Source organism: Macrotis lagotis, chromosome 3 (genome assembly GCF_037893015.1).
Source record: "Macrotis lagotis isolate mMagLag1 chromosome 3, bilby.v1.9.chrom.fasta, whole genome shotgun sequence".
Lineage (NCBI taxonomy): Eukaryota > Metazoa > Chordata > Mammalia > Peramelemorphia > Peramelidae > Macrotis > Macrotis lagotis.
The window spans coordinates 290,810,441-290,830,506 of record NC_133660.1 but is presented as its reverse complement, the minus strand read 5'-3'; the positions used below and the strand labels follow the sequence as shown (position 1 = coordinate 290,830,506).

General features: G+C 36.2%; 1 protein-coding gene, 1 long non-coding RNA gene and 1 pseudogene across 2 annotated transcripts in view; 2 read left to right on the top strand and 1 right to left on the bottom strand.

Moving 5' to 3' along the window:
• The window catches only part of LOC141518990 (uncharacterized), a 61,744-nt gene that overhangs the window by 22,039 nt on the left and 19,639 nt on the right, over positions 1–20,066 (bottom strand). The gene's annotated exons all lie outside the window — the stretch shown is intronic.
• Positions 300–1,232, top strand: LOC141518989 (olfactory receptor 4D11-like). Its single transcript, XM_074231416.1, has one exon. It carries the CDS (start codon positions 300–302, stop codon positions 1,230–1,232), a length of 933 nt encoding a protein of 310 aa, XP_074087517.1.
• LOC141517184 (olfactory receptor 4D9-like) lies at positions 11,650–12,147 on the top strand (annotated as a pseudogene).

Here is a 20,066-nt window from a genome sequence, read left to right as displayed (position 1 = left end):
AGAGATAGAGATAGAGATAGAGAGAGAGAGAGACAGAGACAGAGACAGAGAGACAGAGAGAGATAGAGATAGAGATAGAGATAGAGATAGAGATAGAGATAGAAGAGAGTAGTTTAAAATTTGTTTGCATACATAAGGACATGGGGAGGTCACAAAACTGAGTAAGGGAAAAAAGGACTATACAGGTGTTCTCAATGCCTTGAAACATTGTCATCAGTTTGAGTGTGCCCCCATTCTCCCTAGTTATAACATTACATCTTTTTTTCCCAAGGTGGCCAAGGAAGTGGAAACCTGAGTTAATGGAACTGGAAAATCACACCAGGGTGAAAGAATTTGTTTTTACAGGTCTTACCCAGTCTCCAAGTCTGAGCATCATCTTATTTATTTTACTGTACCTGGTGTATATAACAACTCTACTGGGAAATCTCCTTATCATGCTCACTGTGACCTTCGAGTCTCGCCTTCACATACCTATGTACTTCCTGCTTCGAAATCTATCCATTGTGGACATTTGTTTTGCCACCATAACTGTCCCAAAAGTTTTGCTGGATCTGCCAGCTAAGAGAAAGATCATCTCTTTCAACTGCTGCATGACACAGATATTTTTCTTCCACTTCATAGGTGGGACTGATATTTTTACTCTCTCTGTGATGGCTCTTGATCGTTATTTGGCCATCTCAAAGCCCCTTCATTATGCGACCCTTATGAGTAAAGGAAGATGTCTTGGGCTCATGGTGGCCTCCTGGGTAGGGGGTTTAATACACTCCATTGTACAGATGTCTCTCTTGCTCCCACTCTCCTTCTCTGGACCTAATGTCATTAATAGTTTCTATTGTGATGTCCCCCAAGTCCTAAAACTCATCAGCACTGATACCTTTGTTTTTGAGTTCCTTATTATAACCAATAATGGTCTAGTCATCACTCTTTGGTTTGTTCTACTCATTGCATCCTATGCCATCATCATGGTGATGTTGAGGTCTCACACAGGAGAGGGCAAGAAGAAAGCCATCTCCACCTGCTCCTCCCACATCACTGTGGTCACCCTGCATCTTGTGCCAGGCATCTATGAATATGCCAGGCCCGTCATTACCCTTCCCTCTGACAAAGTCATCTCTTTCATTTTCACTGTCATCTCCCCTGTCATGAATCCCATGATTTATACTTTGAGAAACCAGGAGATGAAATCAGCAATGAAAAGATTACACAGACGGTTTGTGTCTTCTGAAAGGTAATTAATTCTGTGCTAATGGGAAACTAGGAAAGATAAATTTCATAGCATCTATCATCTTCTGATGGGTTCGATATAAAAGACAATTATGAAACCAAAGCTGTGATAACAATTAGGACCTAGTAAAAAGGCTTGAAATTATGTTAGTATTAATCTTCCTCTCCTATTACCTAAATTAGGGTTGCCTTGTCAAATTGGCAAGGAGAATGGTGGCAACCAGAAAAAATTCAAGACAATTAGAAGAGAAGGAGGTAATGTTCCTTGTCAAAACTATCTCATATCAGGTTATATAAGGAAAACATTTTATATATCTTGTAACTGTAAATTATTATTGTTATAAGTAAAATAAGGGAATCACTAAAAATTATTATTGTATGCCAATTATGTGATGTTTAAAATCTAAAAGGGAATCAGTAAACACCATATGCTCATTATTTCTGGGATAACCATTATAGGAAGACACAGCTTGTCCCAAATGGACAAAGTGGTCTTTTGTAGAGAAATCACTGAAGGTAAAGATGAATAATGCCTTAGATAACCAAAGAAGGGGTACAAAGGCATTATCCCAAGTGTGGAAAACAAGGTGCATAAAGAGATGTATCTATTCTACAGACACACACCATCATCGAATGCCTAATTATCTTGGTGTCCTTAGATACAATACAGGTTTTAATTATTAGGTGAATTAAAAGGTAGAGAACAGTGTTTCAGAAATGATTGTGTGGGGCAGCTAGGTGGTACAGTGGATAGAGTGCCAGCCCTAGAGTCAGGAGTACCTGAGTTCAAATCCTACCTCAAACACATAATAATTACCTAGTGGTGTGGCCTTGGGCAAGTCACTTAACCCCATTTGACTTGCAAAAAAACTAAAAAAAATGATTGTGACTTAAAACCAAGGGAAAGGATCAATAAAATTGATAAATAATAAATAAAATAATAAAATCCAAAACAATTTAGTTGAGACCTCTGTGGCTTAAGGCAATACATCACTGGTGCCTAGGGGGAAAAGTAGAGTGGTGGTAAGGGGACAAGAAAAAAACCAAAATCGATGGGGCTAGCAAACAGATATTTTCATAATGGAACCTTGTCTTATCTTGACTGAATCTTCTTCAGTCTCAGAACTATTCTCTGTCCACAGTAGGTTCTTAGTTAATATTTGCTGATAAGAAAGATGGAAGGGGAATGAAGGAGAGATGTTATACACATTCATGTACACATGGTTAATGATCCAGACTGCATACCAATCAGGATGGAAAAAATAGAAAAAAAACCAGTAGTCTGGGAATAATGACATTTAAATTCTATTCCTCATTTTCTTATTAATACAGCCTATGATTGTAAGATAAATCACCTTCTTCAGATGTCAATTTTTCACAAACTTGAAAAGAAGTAATCAAAGTATTTGAATAAACAATTTCCAAGAAAAGAAAATCAAACTAACAAGACCAATATGGGAAAATGCTCCAAAATTCTACTAAGGAAAATATGAAATAAATTCTGAAGTATTATTTCATACACAACAAATTGGCATTGATGACAAAGATGGAAATAACATTCGAAGAATTCTAAGAAGGCAATCACATTCATGCACTGAGGGTGGAATTGGGAAATGGTCCACCACTCTTGAAAATAATTTGAAAATATGCAAGAAATATTACCAAACATTTCCTTTCAGACACGATCAAAATAGAACTTTTCATCTGGGACCTCTGGCAGACTGTCTGGTTGTTGTCCAAGAATCAGCTAAGATGAACTCAGGCAACTTCATTGCCAAAAAAAAGATTCAAAAGCACATGAATACTGGGCAAAAGCTGGGGCATAAAGGAGTTTAATCTTTGTTTGCTGAGGGAGCATCTACGCCCATGAAATCCATATCTTTGCATTTAAGAGCATGTGTTTTATTTGAGGTTCTTCAAAAGCTAATGAGCAGGATCAAGTCTGCAAGGGAGAAATAGCTTTTTTTCCTGGGATGAAAATTGTCAATCTCAGTAATTAAAGAGACATAATTGCCCCATCATAGGAACCACTGGGAGCAGAAACTGATCCATCCAAAAGAGAAATCATTCAGACATGGGAAAGAGAGTCACATAGCACCAAATGTCTTTACTTCTAAAATAACTTTCTAAGTGACCACAAGATAAACATAGGATGAGCACAAAGGATCCCAGGACTGTGCTAGAAAATGCTTTGCCCTAGTAGAGTCTCTTCTACTTAGCCACTGGTCCTGAACCAATTGGACAAGAGTTTGCAGCTCCACCAATGTGTCCATCTTTGGCAGAGTAACGTTGTTCCAAGAGTTAAGAAGGAAGACAAATGTGTAATATATTCTTTGAGTATGTGTAAGTATGATCTCCAATTAATAGGTAGGAAAATGGGGCATGGGGAAAGGAATAGTGGATTAAGGAAAGATGATGGGTTATGACTTAGTCATGAAGTAGTTTTTTGACCTCTAAGCAAGTTTCTTTTCTGCCTATGTTGGCTGAGAGCAAGTGCCTCAACCTCTCTCATCCCAGTTTCTTAATTTGAAAAATGAGTATAATATTGACAATAACCTTTCTCATTTGTTGATATGAAAGTTGGAGTAAATTATATATGTGAAAGAAATATGGAAAATGAAAATATGTCCTGCAAAGATAAGAAATGGTAAGAAATTAAATTTTTAAAAAAAGAAATGGTAGAGAAGAGAAGAATGAAAAAGAGGTAAGGAAAATCGGGGGGGAAGGTGTACAAGAAGAAAGGAGAGGAAGGAAGGAAGGAAGGAAGGAAGGAAGGAAGGAAGGAAGGAAGGAAGGAAGGAAGGAAGGAAGGAAGGAAGGAAGGAAGGAAGGAAGGAAGGAAGGAAGGAAGGAAGGACTTGGTGTTTGGGACAAAGCGTTATCAAAGATTGATCCAAAGCTGTATCAGGCTAAGCTTTCCTGCCAATATAAAGGGGAAAGGAGAATTAAAGGAAAGAGATGATTTCTTCAGGGTTTTTGACCAGCAAAAGATATGAATGAACAGAATTTTTAAGATTTTATTAGCAATAGCTTAAGAAAAAAAAGCTACTTGATGCACTTTATGCTCTCAAATTTTGATGTTACTAAGATAGGCCACTAGCAACTGTATATGTGGTGCTCCATAATCCCAAACTTCCTTCACTTATCAGAATAATTCAACAAACTTAGAGTTATAATTTCATATATCCCCTAATGAAATAAACTTTGTTAAACAGTAACTAAAATCACATTACAAATTAATCACATATAAAGGATTCACATATAAACTGAGGAGGAGGATTTTACAAGTCACCAAGAAATCAAGGACATGAGCTTTTTGCACTAGCTTCTTATCTAAAGAATGTTTAAGGTTCTAAGTATATTTTCACATCCCACAAAACCAATTTTGATCAGGTGAGATTAATATTAAGATAAACCTCTAGTTACCCAAAATTTGCAGGACAAATGGACCTGAGACCCAAATAAAAGAAAAAGGTCAAAAATGTCCACATCACTGAACAATTCAATAGAGAAGTAAGTAGAATGGAAAGAAATTTAGACTGAGGATGGCTGGTCCCAAGAATCCTAGAAGAGGTCCCTTGTGACTAAGCAAATGAGCCATCATTACCATAGTTTAAGCTCCACTTAAGTAGACACTGGGCTATATACTAGAAATACAACTCAAATTATAAAATAGTCCTAGTCCCCCAGGAACTTGAATGGTAAATTCTGGACTTTTGCTTTTATCTTCCTGGTTATTTGTCTTGCTCCCAAAGCCAATCGCCAACTCTCACTTCTCAGATAAAGAACAAAGGCCTTTCTTTGGGGAAAAAAAAGTCCTTCACAGTCAAGGATGTTCTTTATTAAACCAAACTGGACCAATTTACTTGAGCATCTAGGTGGTGCAATGGATAGAATGCCAGGCTGAAGGTCAGGAAACATCTTTCTGAGTTCATGTCTGATCTCAGACACTTAAACCCTGGCCAAGTAACTTAACCATCCAGTTCCTCAGCTATAAAAATGAGTTAGAAAGAAATTACAAACCAATCCACTATCATTGTCAAGAAAACCCCAAATAAAGTCACAAAGAGTAAGACACAACTGAAACGATTAAAAAAATATCAAAAAATTTATAATACTCCATTTCCCATCTCTGCTTTTGCACATTTCCGTATCTGAAACAAGTTTCTTCCCCAACTATCTTGCACAGTTCCTACCTTCTTTCAAGACTTCACTCAAGAGCTACAGGACTCTTCCTTTAATAATTTAGTGAGCCCATACTCCATCAATAAAAATTCCTTGTATAAAAATTTGTAACTTTTTATCTCTGCTCCTGCTATTTCTTTAACAATATTCTCAAAGGTATGGATTTTTCACAACCCTTTCGGAAATGAGCCTAACACATACTAGAGAATACAATGTCTGATACATTGTAGGAGTTCATATAATGCTTGATAAATATGAATCTCCCCTAAATAACTTTGATTACTTAAACATTGTGATTTAATTCAACTATTTTCTGCTCTTGTGCAATATACTCTCCTATCTCTATCCCTCTTCTCAAGATGTTCTGGAGGCCTAAACTGAACAACTTCCACCTCTTCCTCTCTGGAATTCTCACCCATCTTTTAAAGTCCAATGCAAAGGCCACTTTCTCCAAAATGCTTTTCCAGATTTCTCCTGACCAGTCATAACATTCCCCTTATATCTTCACATATCACTTGGCTTTCTTCCTCTTCAGGGAACTTCTCCTTCTGTAGTTATTTGTAGTTATTTTGTAGTTATTTTCTGGATATATCTTTCTTCAGACCTACAAGTACCAAGAGGGTAGGGATTGTCTGCTGAATTTTTTGTTCATTCAAGAAAACTTTACTGAATGGATTTTGAATTAATGAACAGATGAATGAATGAATGAGTGAAGAAATGTATTATTATTTTCAGTTAGTCAATGTTTAACTATCCTTGATAGGAGCTAAGAGTAAACAGAATGGTGTTTCTAGTATTATCTATAATGAGTTAATGTGCTTATTCTTTGTTATTTAATTCACTCTCCTTAGCTAAAATGATTTCTTTCTTCCCAAGGTATTCAAGGCAGAAGAAACATGAGCTAATAGATGTGGGAAATCATAAAAGTGTGAAAAAAAAATTTCTTTTTTGGTGTCTTACCCAGGTGTCAAGGTTGATTAGCATATTATTTTTTTATTATTATTCCAGGTATATGAAACAACTTTGCTGGGAAATCTTCTCATCATGGTCACCATGAACTGTGAATTTTGCCTTCATATATCTATGTACTTCCTATCTATCCATTTTGGAGATTTGCTTCTCCTCTATCGGAGCTCCAAAGGTTTTGCTAGACCTCCTAATTTGAAAGAAAGACCATCTCCTTAAATGGTTGCATTACACAGATTTTTTTTTCCACTTGCTTGGTGAAGTTGACACTTTGTTCTCTCTGTAATAACTGTTGAGGGGTATTTGACAATCTCAAAAACCTTTACTATAAAAAAACCTTTACTATGCGACCCTCATGAATAAGCAATGATATCTTAAGTTCCTTGTGTCCTCCTGGGTGGAAGGCTTCATACATTCTAGTGTTAAGAAATTCTAAACTATGTATACAACAGTCTAGCATTCAAGAAACCCATGGACACAAACCACTAGGGGAGAAAGTCCTGATTTTCCATGAATTTCTAGAAAAAATAGAGTTAATAGAAAGTGGATGAAAAGAATAATACCAAATGCAGCAATAAATTTTAAAGGCTTATTATCTAAATAAAAAGAACACAAAATTTAAAAATAAGATAATAGAGAGTGACATCTTTCATAATTATGCATAGTGGAAAAATTTATAACTAGACAAGGATGAACTTTGAATTGCAGATTTAAAACTGGAAGGGATCTCAATGTTGCATTCCTATTGGTGAATACCAAAATAAAAATAATAATAATAGGAATAGGAGGAGGAGGAGTATCATCATCAGTAGTAGTAGTGGCAGTAGTAGTAGTAGTAGTAGTAGTAGTAGTAGTAGTAGTAGTAGTAGTAAAGTCTCTATGAGTAAAAACCATGAATAATGTTAACCAAGATTAATGTAAGCCAAAAGAGAGCACACTAACTAATGACCAGTCCAGTCCATAGCATTGCTTGTCTGGGACTCCAACTCAAACAGCACCAATGTGGCATCCAGGTGTCAGGGACCTGAATCCAGTGCTGAGCAGAGAAAACCCAAAATTATCATCCAATTCATACTAACATATTCCAAAATTCTTCCTCTCTTTGTCTGATTTCTATAATTATTACAGGGGTTTTTTTGGGGGAGGAGATGTTTCAGCTGACTGCTGCTCCAGACTGCCCTGATAAAAGTAAGCCACTTTGATTATTATACCACTTAAGTAATCAATCTGGAACTCCCAGTCTCTTTCTTCAGTATCATGTTGGACCCTTTGTTTGGGGAAGCCTAATTTATTCCACTGCAGAGGAAATTTGTGGCAAGACCATTGACATAGTTGGCAGGATACTAAAGAAATGCCAAAGGGAGATGGAATGAGGCAGGATGAAATTCTAGCGTGATCTAGTGCCTCTTTGGTGCTAGACGCATGGGGGTCACCACCTAAGGATGAGGACACCCCAAAAATACTTCTAGGCTGAGACACTCCTTATGGAGATTTACTCCATTGCATTGGATGAGGAGGGGAAGTGAGTGATAACTGATGTGAGGGCGGGAAGTTACTACAAGAATGTTGTAGTGCGAGAGGTGGAAAAAGAGAATAATAGATTAGCAGAGGAGATACAACTGGATTCAAGAAAGGGCACAGCATAAGTAGTTGGGGTTTTGGCAGACGAGGCAGACAAGAAGAGAAGTATGGAAAATGCAGGTTTGTTGGCTAGCCCAGCTGAAGGGATGTAAACACAAAGACAAGAAGATACCATGTGCAGATGTATATGAAACAAAAGTTTAGGATTATTTTTATTGCTTTTGTTTCTGTCCTTGTATTAGTTCCCCATGGGTACTGACATGTCCAAAGATGACTTTGTTAGCCTGAAGGGGACTGGCCAAATTATTATAGCTATAATGACCCTGGAAGTTGTATTTATGTGATTCGCAAAGGTGAACATTTTTACTTGATTTAGAGAACTAAAGCCTAGGCTAGCAGGAAATTTTCAGCACTGCTAAATTATTGGTCTATATGTGTTCTTGTACCTTATCTGTGTTTATATGTCTCTCTGGCTCTTATTAGTTAATTTATGTTTTAAGAAAATATTTTGCTTTTTTCCTTCACATTTCTGAATTGTGGACAAATTCTTTCTGTCATCACTACCATCCCTGGAATGATGGACTTCGTGCTTTACAGCTGGAAAAGAAGGTCATTATAGAGACAGATTTTGGGGCCGTGCCAGTGAAAGTTTCAGTAAACTTGCACTTAACCCTTTCCTGGCTCATGAAAAAAGGGAAAGATTTTTTGTGAACCAGACACAGCCAGAGGGTAATCGAGCTTGATTGAAAAATCTAGTTTAGTAATTAGGGATCACAGAAGTTAAAATGAAACACAGACCAATGTAAATGTAACTTTTGAATTGGAATGTGTACATGAAATTGCAAGTGTTATTATAAATTCTATGAGACTCCTATTCATTTTATCGTAGATTTCATTATTTGAACCTCAAGAAATGGCTTAACTAATGTTAATATAAGAGGAGTTAATTTCCAAAAGCAACTTGAAAATCTTCTGTGAATAATACACCAAATACTTAATTGCTATTTGTATAAAGCAATCTGATAAAAAAATTTATATTGTTAAGAACCTTTTCATAGATATTTTTGTACCTGCATCATTTAAAGAATACATGAATTGTAACACATCAAGAGAGAAAAGCATGGTATGATGAAAAAATTAGTTAAAAAAGTCACAAGTTTAAATTAGCAATATAGCCAGGAAAATAAAGTTTTAATAAGTCACTGAATTTGTTTAACAACAATAAAAATAAATAAGGAAATAAAGGAAATATTCAATGGAATAAATACAATCTGAAATATGTGTGAACAAGAAAAGAAAAGTTGTGAAGTCTGAGTAATTAGTTTAGAAGACTTGGAAAGAAAAATAATAAAGGTTTCAGGGAAAAATTAAAGGTTTGGAGTTTTTAACAATAAAAGAGGTATTAAAAATGAACAGATAGCTTAAGCATTTGAGAGGGAAGGAGCAAGTTTAACTGTGTTCAAGTAGAAAGATTAAATATGAAAATTTTGTAGATTGATTTGAAATTCAATATAGAAAAAAATATATTGGTAGCTATGAGTCAATTGATAAGCTATGGTTCTTGTAGAATCCAAACTTGTACTAAATTAAAATGTGTTCACAAATGTGATAAACAGGATAGATTAAACCCTTATATAAAATAGCCACTTTTATAATCTTTGGCAGTGGATTACCTGAGAATAGCAGACCCCATAATATGAAATGTTTGGAATAAATAGCATTTGTGTAAAATATAGTATTATAAAATTAAAATCATAACTAGACCCAAGTATAATTGAATTTGGTCACATTTGGTGAATTGTCTTACCTAATTTAATGTTTAAGATAAGTCAGAATTCATTATAGTATTTAGCATAAAGAGAAATTGGGAAAATGCATGTTTGAAATTTGTTAACTTTAAGCAAATTATCTCATCTCTATTTACCTCAGTTTAGTTCACATGATTGTAAAGAGAGGGGATACTGGCAATTGTGATACCAAAGAAAAAGGAGAAAATAAAGGAAAAAGAGTCATCGAATTCTTTCATTTTTTAATGCACAATATAGAACAGAGGAAAGTTCAGAAGGACACAAAGCTAACAGCTCGAAACTAATGTGATGCACTTATTATATAATTTTTTTTAAAAAAATCTATAGAGTTTCATATACAATTTCCCTGGGTGTGTTGAAATAACTGTATGTGCTGTTTGTCTAGTTCAAAATGACAACAAATAAGAAACAAACCCTAAATTGTAATTGTGACCATTGTAAAACAGGAATTATTTAGAATAATTTAAATTTCATTAATTAATTTAAATAAGAATTTATAGGGGGTGGCTAAGTGGTGCAATGTATAGAGCACCGGCCCTGGAGTCAGGAGTACCTGAGTTCAAATCCAACCTCAGACACTTAATAATGACCTAGCTGTGTGGCCTTGGGCAAGCCACTTAACCCCATTGTCTTGCAAAAAAATTAAAAAAAAATTTATAGGAATGTTTAACCTGAAGAAGAAAAGAGTTGGGGGAAGGAGAGCTCTTTTCCAATATTTGAAGGGAAAGGAATATGGGAAAAGAATTCGATATGCTACCCTTAGTCCCATATAACAAAGTAGGAATGATAGATTGAAGTTGAGGAAAATATTGGGGATCCACATAAGGAAAAATATCCTAAGCCTTAGGACTATTTAGAAGTGTAATAGCCTGCCTCACTAGGAAGTAAGTTTCCCATCTCCAAATCATTAAACTACAACTGAATGAAGACTTAGAGTCAAGTTACTCAGTAGATTCAAGTGCGCCTTGGATGAGATGATGCCAGCAATCCCTTCCAGTTCTAAAGTTTATAACTTTAACATATTATTAATGCTTTACCAACCATCAGTAGTTCATGATTGTGTGCTCCAAGCCGATCAGGAAGAAATAGAGACTTCACTGAAACCCAAGAAATTTGACTAATCACAAAATAAATCCAAAATAAATGGGACATTGAGCAGAATGTCTTGGCACTGATTTTTCTGTTTCTTAAGTCATTAAAAAATGTCCCTTTGGGATCCCTTGGGTGTTAAGCCCTAATAGCCCGTTGATCCAACCTACACCCAGTCTCTGCTCGGCCCAATGGTTCACTAAGATTGCAACCTACATCCTCTAACTGACTAGTGACCTTACTTACATCATGGAACTGGGTTCTGAGGAAGTTCTCCTGCCCTGGCTAAGAAGAATTGTACAGCAGAAGGGTTAGCAGCAACCTACCAGTCTGGGAGGAGTGCCAAAGTGACAACCAACTGTGAATCGTTTTTAGGACTGGAAGAAAGGAAATTATTATTTGAGTGACTGAAAGACTTGTTGAAAGATTCTGAAATATATTTACAACTGTAAATATGTATGTATGTATATATGTATGTATGTATATGTGTATACATAAAGGAAGAGAAATAGCCAACCTATAAACTTCATTCTTAATAGCACTGGGCAAAGGAAGATTGAATAAATATAAAGGAACCCACCAAACATTTGATATGGAAATACATTAAATTCAGTAGGAAAACTATTCTTGCTTGTTGCAAGTGGGTTTTTTTTTCCTTTTTTTGAATTTGGAGCACAGGTTATTTTGGAAAGAGAGGGAGTCCTGGCAATCGTGATACCAGAAAAAAAAAAAAAGAGAAAATAAAGAAAATAGGGTCATTGAATCCTTTCATTTTTTTTTTGTTTTTTGCAAGATAATGGGGGAGGGGGGCTTTATACATTCCACTGTACAAACATTTCTGTTGCTCCCACTCCCTTTCTCTGGGCCAAATATCATTGATAGTTTCTACTATGATATCCCCCAAGTCCTCAAACTTGCTTGAACTGATCCTTGTGTTTTGGAGCTCCTTATGATTGCCACCCTTGGAGTGCTTTGGTTCTTCCTACTCATTTTCTCCTACACTGTCATCATGATGATGTTGAGATCTCACACAGGAGAAGGCAGGAGAAAAGCGATCTCTCCCTGCTCCTCCCACACCATTGTGATCCCCCTGCATTTTGTCCCCAGCATCTTTGTATATGCCAAGTCCTTCATGAACATTCCCTCTGACCAGGTCTTCTCCATCACTTTTACTGTCCTCTCCCCTCTCTTGAACCCAGTGATTTATGCTCTGAGAAACCAAGAGATGGAATCATCTATGAGAAGATTGCGGGAACAACTGGCACCTTCTGCAAAGAAAATGGCTCTACAATAATAGGAATCTCAGAAAGGTTGACTTGAACCTTATGCCCATTACTTACATAGAGCAAAATAACAAAAAAGGTACTTTCTTGCAGATATCTTCATCCTATGGTATAATGATGGAAGTTATGCTAAGTAACCAGTGAATGCAGAGTTTGGATTATTCCAAGCACAGGGGCGGCTAGGTGGCCCTGGAGTCAGAGTACCTGGGTTCAAATCTGATCTCAGACACTTAATAATTACCTAGCTGTGTGGCCTTGGGCAAGCCACTTAACCCCATTTGCCTTGCAAAAACCTTAAAAAAAGAAAAAGAAACAAAGAAAAAGGATTATTCCGAGCATGAAAAGAGAAAGGTTCATAACAAGATGCAAAGACACACTAGGCCCTCCTCCATTCAATGACTATATTAAAAACAACAAAACAAAAAATGGAAAAAACAGTGGCCTGGGAATCAGGAGCCCCGAACCTACCACCTATCCTGTGTGACCTAAGGTAAATGATATAACCTCCCTGCATGTTATGACTGTAAGGGATAGCTCAAGTGTTCTCTGAAGTTCCAAACATCTCTAACTTTTGTGTTCCCAAGTTTAGGCTCTAACTTTATATATTAATAATAATTGTTTTCATTTATGTAACATGGAATTAAGTAGGAGACTCCCTGATTGATTAGAGAAGGCTGACAGTTACCATGAAGGCAGCCAAAGAGAGAAGGGATCAATCAGAGGAATTTCTTGAGTCTTATCAAATAGGGGGGGGGTGAGGAAAACTTGGGAGAGATTGGGGTGGGGGTAGGAGTTGTATGCTTCCCCAGAAGGTGTCCCTTACAACCAAAGACCACACTCTACAAGCTTATGGAGATGATTATTTAGATGGAGGGCTCTCTGAATCAGTCTACCATTATGATATTAGGTTTACCTAATATCATAGGTTTACCAAACATGTAAGCACATTGTCTCATTTAACGACAACCCTTGAGATAAGCACCACCTCTTTTTAAAATGAGAAAGCTTACTCTCAGGGAAATTTGACAAGTTCCTAAGTATGGGATAACAGAATGTCAGGGTTGGGTGCAATCCTACAGGTCATCTAATCCAACCAATACACAAATCAGAATCCCCTCAGTAATGATCCTAAATATTCAGCCTGTATTTGAAGACCTTCAAAAGGGAAGAACTACTACCACCAGTCCTCTATAAGACAGCTCTAATTCAGAATTTTTAACCATTTTTGTGTCCTGGATTTCTTTGGTAGAATGAACATTAGGAAATTTTTCTTTACATTATATCTAAATTTGTTTCTTCCTGATTCCCTGAGCCAACCTCGTTGCCATTCCAATTGTCTTCCACTGAGCACTCTCTAGCTTATCAATACACTTCTTAAAATAGGATGCCTAGGAACAAAGGGGAGACTAACCACAATAGCCTGTAAAAGGGTCACCCTGATCTTGTATACTTTGTCTCTCTGAGTTCAGCCTATGGATCCTCAGTTTTATTGGCTTGGGCCATATTGTTGACTCACATTGATATCACAATTTACCTCCTTATATCCAATCTTTTTCTTTTTTTTCTGCTGTTATATCTTTCTTCTACTCCCCCTCCTTCAATTTTTATTATATAAATATTTTATTTGTTTTTCCAATTTTTCTCCCTCACTTCCATCCCTGCTCCCCTCCCCCCCAACAGAAAAAATTCAGATATAGGGTTTTTTTTATTTTTTAATTTTAGGTTTTTTGCAAGGCGATGGGGTTAAGTGACTTGCCCAAGGCCACACAGCTAGGTAATTATTAAGTGTCTGGATTTGAACTCAGGTCCTCCTGACTCCAGGACTGCACCACCTAGCTGCCCCATGATATAGGTTTCACATTTGAAACCATGCTATACAGAAATCAAAACTGAGAAGAATCAGATCCAAATGGAAGAAAAAAAGCATTAGAGATAACAAAGTTACATAATACATAAGAAAACGTTTAAAAATTGAAGAGAATAAACTTTGGTCTTCATTTGAACTCCACAGATCCTTCTCTAGATACAGATGGTATTTTCCATCACAAGTCCCTTAAAATTGTCTTTGGTTAGTGTACCCTGAAATGGAAGTCTGTCATGGTTGAGCATCCCCCATGTTGTTGCTAGTGTTTATAAGGCTCTTCTGGTTCTGCTCATTTCACTCAGCATCAATTCATGCAAGTCTTGCCAGGCTTTTCTGAAATCCCATCTGTCATGATTTCTTATAGAACAATATTGAACCATCATATACATATGCCATAGCTTGTTCAATCATTTCCTATATAATGGGCATCCCTTCCATTTCTAATACTTTGCCACTACAAAAAGAATGTTTTTGTACACATCCCCACAATCATTTTCAGATAAACTGACATCTAGCCTTCTCCCCAACCTGAAGTTAACTTTTCACATAAGTTCATCTTATATTGTAAATGTTCATTTGCTTTTTGGATCCTGACTTTTTTTTTTTAGTTTTTTCCAGGCAATGGAGTTAAGTGGCTTGCCCAAGGGCACACAGCTAGGTCATTATTAAGTGTCTGAGGCTGGATTTGAACTCAGGTACTCCTGCTTCCAGGGCCAGTGCTCTATCCACTGCACCACCTAGCTGCCCCCGATCCTGACTTTCAACAAGGAAATTCAACTGGAGTAAGGAAGACCTGAGTTCAAATTCAAGCTCCAACACATCCTAATTGTGAAACCCTGAGCAAATTATTCAACCCCTGTTTGTCTATTTTTAAATGGGATAATAATTAGAAAGCATTTAGCATATGGCTTCCAGTCATATAGTAAGCATGACCTAAATGTGAGCTGCTGCTGTTGTTGGAACTGCTGCTGTTATTAAATATTATTATTGATTTTTCTGTTATTATGTCTAAACTGTATCTAGAGTATTCCTTTTAATTATCCCTTTTAATCTAATGTCATCTGTAAATGGGATAAGTCAAAAAAGGAGTTACATTAGGTCTCTAAAATTTCCTCTAACTCTTCTATTTTTTTGTCATTATTATTCCAAATGTACCACATTTCATTTTAAAAGGAACAGTTCAGATTAAATTTAAAATGCAGAGGATTCATTTGTTAAATTCTTCAGAGACCTTGATGCTAAATAATTACCTGCCCATCACACTGCTCTTAATGTTCTACAGTATTGCAGAGAATGAAGCACGGGACTTGGAGTCAGCAAGACCTGGGTTCAAATCCAATCTCAGGCATTTATTAGTTGTGTTACACTGAGTAAGTCACGCAACCTAGATTGGCTTTACCTTCTGATTTTAAAGCAAAAAGATTAGACAAGGTGTCCTTCATCCAGTTCCAAGTTAAGGCTCCCATATGCTAAAGTTCTCCCAGCTATCACATTCTATGCTTCTCTTTGCTAAGATCCTTCCTGGCTTAAACATTCTATGTTCTAAAGTTCCTCCAAGATCTAGAAATCTGTGGTCCATAGCCTGTCCCAATTCTACCATTCCACAATCTCGGATTTGTCTATGTCCACCCAGGACCGCAGGATCACAGACCTAGAGCTGGAAGGGAAGTTTAGAGGTCATCTGAGCCAAGATCTTCACTTTATAAATGAGGAGACTGCAGTCAGAGAGGTTAAAGTTGACTTGACCGAAGCAGGATCTGAACCCAGGCCATCTGTCAGACTCCAACATTTAGGTTCTGGCAGCACTTCTACATTCAAAGGACCCTTCTACCAAGGATTCCCTTTTCAACTCTCATATTCTCCATTTTCTTTTCTAAAGATTCTGTGATTCTGCAATTTGACCTTCATTCCTCTATCTAGCATTAATATTTTGACTGCTATAATTCTTGACTTGCTTGCATAATCAAAAAATCCCTTTCAATTTGTATAATAATGAGAAACCAGTTCTCTGTGTTTAAATAGAAGAAACAGAAAGAGAATCCAAAAGGATTCAAAAGTAATTTAGAACACAAGGAAAATGATCACCAAGGAAAGGAAAAAACTACTGGAGTAGGGAGTCATTTGAAGGAAAATCTTCAATAGAGTGGATGGACCAGATTGCAAGGAGAAGGTAAGTAGGGTGGTTTGGCAGCCTGACCAACATGTTTTGGAAGGCTATGGCAAGGTCTCCTCCACTCCCCAAATATTTCTACTCACCCTCTCTATTTTCATATTATTAATAAATTGTTAAGAGTTAGAAGGGACCTCAGATCCCCTTCAATCATTCTCTATTAATGAGGATGCTTGAATTTTCTTATTAACTGGATCTGTTTAATGGCCAATAATATCCCCAAAGAGTAAATGAGTTTTCTCTCACACCTCTTTGAATGATGTAAGACCTATTCTGTCTTATGCCCAAGCAAAATGCAAGTTCCTTTAGGGCAGAACCTATTTTATTTTTGTCTTTTTATCTCCACTGTTTGTTTTTCTGTCTTTCAAAGAATGAATTTTTTCATAAATGTCAAGAAATCAATCACTAGGTATTCTGATTTGAGCAAATAATTTCAACAAATATAAGATAACTGAGCATTGTTCCCCTCCTCCTGTGGCTGTTATGTTAAATCTAAATCCCTAGGTTTATGATCTGTTTTTATATCACTTCATCTGTTACCTCTTTCTGTCTAAAGTATATTCCAATGACAAGTTTGCTTACATTTCTGCCTCTGTTGATATTTCTCTTTCTCCTTCTCTATTGATAAATGTTATAACTTCCATTAGTGCATATGGGAAGTCAAATAAATGGAGCAGCTAGGTGGCACAGTGGACAGAGCACTGGGCTTGGAATCAAAAATATTTATCTTCATGAGTTCAAATATGGCCTCAGACAACAACTATGTGACCCTTAAATCACTTAACCCTCTTTGCCTCAGCTTCCTCAGATGTAACATGAAGTGAAGAATGCAATGACAAACTACTCTAATATCTTTGCCAAGAAAATCCCAAATGGGATCATGAAAAATCAGATGCAACTGAAGAACAATAAGCAAAAACCAAATAAATAAAATCCAACAGCAAAAGAAGATAGGATAAACAAAATCAAAAGACAACAAAACCTCCCTATTAAAAAAATTCATAAAAAAATCCACTTCTCAAACAATATAAATAATTGTGAAATGGTGAACATATAAGTGGATCCTTTTATTACTTCTTAGCTCACCAAAGCAACAAAAACCTTTTGCTTTGATTTTTTTTTACTAGGTAGTACCAACTTTTATTCATGATGTTTATCCTGTGTTTTAATCTGGTTTGTTTTCCTTGTAAATGTTAGCTTTCTTTGAATAGCTTTAGTCATAGTGTGTGATGTTCTCAGGTTTCTGATTTTTATTTTTTTTATTTATTTAAGGCTATGGGGTTAAGTGATTTGCCCAAGATCACACAACTAGGCAATTATTAAGTGTCTGAGGTCAAATTTGAACTTGGGTCCTCCTGACTCCAGAGCCAGTGTTCTATCCACTGTGCCACCTAGCTGCCCCTCTGCTCTTTATTTTTCACTGAACCACGTCTTATGCGATGTTTCTTTTTTTTTTTTTTTGGCAATCTTTATTATTTGGAATTCCTTGGAGTACAATAATCTTCCACCCAAAATAAACTACAGCTAATATAATGCCTTTATTGGATATTTGCATTTTTTTCTAGAATGTAGGGTTTATAAGACAAATATTTTTGTGTGATAGAAAAAATCTTTTCTACTTTTCAATAGCTTCTCTTGAATACAAAATTTGAAGAAAAATTATTGACCCAAAGGATATAAAGTTTGTACATTTTGTCACCTTTGGTAGAATATAATTGCTTATAGTTTTTAAAATGATGAAACCAGTTCACAGCTCCAACAATTTCCTGTCTGCTTTCCCAAATCACAGTCAGAAATCAACTTTGACACCTCTGTCAGTTGCATAGCCATAAAAAGAGTAGTGAAATTATTTTAAATTTATTTTTCTGACCTTTTCGAGTGCTCATTGACAGTTTTTTTTTGTTTGAAAATTTCCTGCTCCCAAGCAAACATTGTAGATAACAACAGCAATATTGTAGGATAATTGTGAATGACAACTATTCTCAGTAATCCACTGATCCAAGACAATTCTGAAAGCTTTATGATGAAAAACGCTATCCATCTACAGAAAAAGGAGTGATGGAGTCTGACTGCAGATAGAAGTATGCCTTTTCTTTATTTTTCTTGGGAATTTTTGACTGTGTTCTCTTTTATAGTAATACAAACATGGAAATAAGTTTTGCATGATGATACAGGTTGAATCTATATCAAAATGGCTTGCCTTCTCAATAAGAGGAAAGGGGAAGAAAGGAAGGGAGATAATTTATAACAAAAAACATTTTTAAATAAAGCTTAAAATTATTTTTACATGCAATTGAGAGAAAATATTAAAACAGAAAATTGACTTCTTAGTAATCTGAAATGTATCAATTTGTCCAATATCAAAATTTTATCAGTGATTCAATGAAAACTTTTTCCTATTCAATAATTTTTTTATTTTACTTTAAATTTTAATTGCTTTCATTTGTATAAAAGCTTTGTTTTTTCCACAGTCAAAATATCCTGTTTTTCCAGTTATAATTCTCCCTTTATTGTAGTTGAGTAAGAACAACATTCCCACTCATAGTTAAAGGAGAGTGAAATGCTTTCAGTCAAGATTTGATTTCAAACTCTTCATCTGTTATCAATCATCTGGATGACTTCGGGCAAGTGAAATAACTTTTCCAAGACTCAGTTTCTTCATGTGAAATGAAAAGATTAAACTAGATGGACTCTAAATTATCTCCAGGTTCTTGAGAATGTAAGATTTTAATGCACTTACAATTTTAATGAAGCAACAAAATATCAGTCACTGAAAATTGAATCTCTCTTGGGTGTTCTATTTATCAGAAAGTTTGGACTTTCAAATGTAATTTGATTTATCAAAAACTGAATTCCATTAAACTGTTGAGCTATATTTCTTGACATTGTTAAGTATATACCCAAAAAGTCATTAAGTGTCCTTTGGAGGCAGCTAAGTGACTCAGCAATAACCCTGGAGTCAGTTGGACTTGAGGTCAAATCAATACTTAGCTAGCTGTGTGATCTTAGGCAAGTCACCTAACCCCATTGCCTTGCAAAAACCCCCAAAAAAGAAAAAGTGTTCTTTGATGGGCCTCCTCTGGGTTAAACTCTAAGGTGTCCTTCTGCCCAGTCTACCCTTTGTCCCTTCATCCTGTCAGGGAGCCTGGCTGCCTACCTGCCTACTGTAATTCCTTAGGTTGTAATTCTGTAGAGATACTCCCACCTACCTTAGCTCATAATAGACAAGATTAATCCTACCAGACTTGAAGGGCCATCAGCTTGATGGCCAATTTAGGATCTGGGATACATGAACATAGATGCCTGATGAATTAGATAATTGGAAAAATGATAACAATGATGACAATAGCATTTATATAGTGTTTTATTGTTAGCAGGGCACTTTAAAAATATCATTTGATCCTCTCAACAAATCTAGGAAGTGGGTACTATTATTAATGTCATTTTGCAAATGAGAAAACTGAGACTGAGAGAGGTTAAGTGATTTGCTCAGGATCACAGTGCAGGCGTCAGAGGCAAAATTCCAACTCAGGTCTTCCTGACTCCAACTCCATTATTTGAATGGCTCAGACATCTATGACTTTTATTAGTGCAAGTGCTACCCCTCCACTAAAATCAGGCTTGGTCTGTAGGAGTTGTTAGGGGCATAAAATACAATCCTCCGCTCTCAGACAGCTATGGAGTTGCTCTGAAGCTAGCCAGGATGATCCTAGAATAAAAGACTTTTGGTAACTTGAATCCCTTACTAGATACCTTTGCTGGTTGATAGAACTCGAGAGTTTTAACTCTCTCAGACACTCAAACACAGATTTAGAGAAAGAAAGCACCATAGAGGTCATTTAGTGCCATCCCTTCATTTACAGAAGAAGAACTGAGGCCCATGGAGGCTAAATGAC

What these genes read in the sequence shown, in the direction of transcription:
- LOC141518989 (XM_074231416.1), top strand. Translation starts at nt 300, where the DNA reads ATGGAACTGGAAAATCACACCAGGGTGAAAGAATTTGTTTTTACAGGT.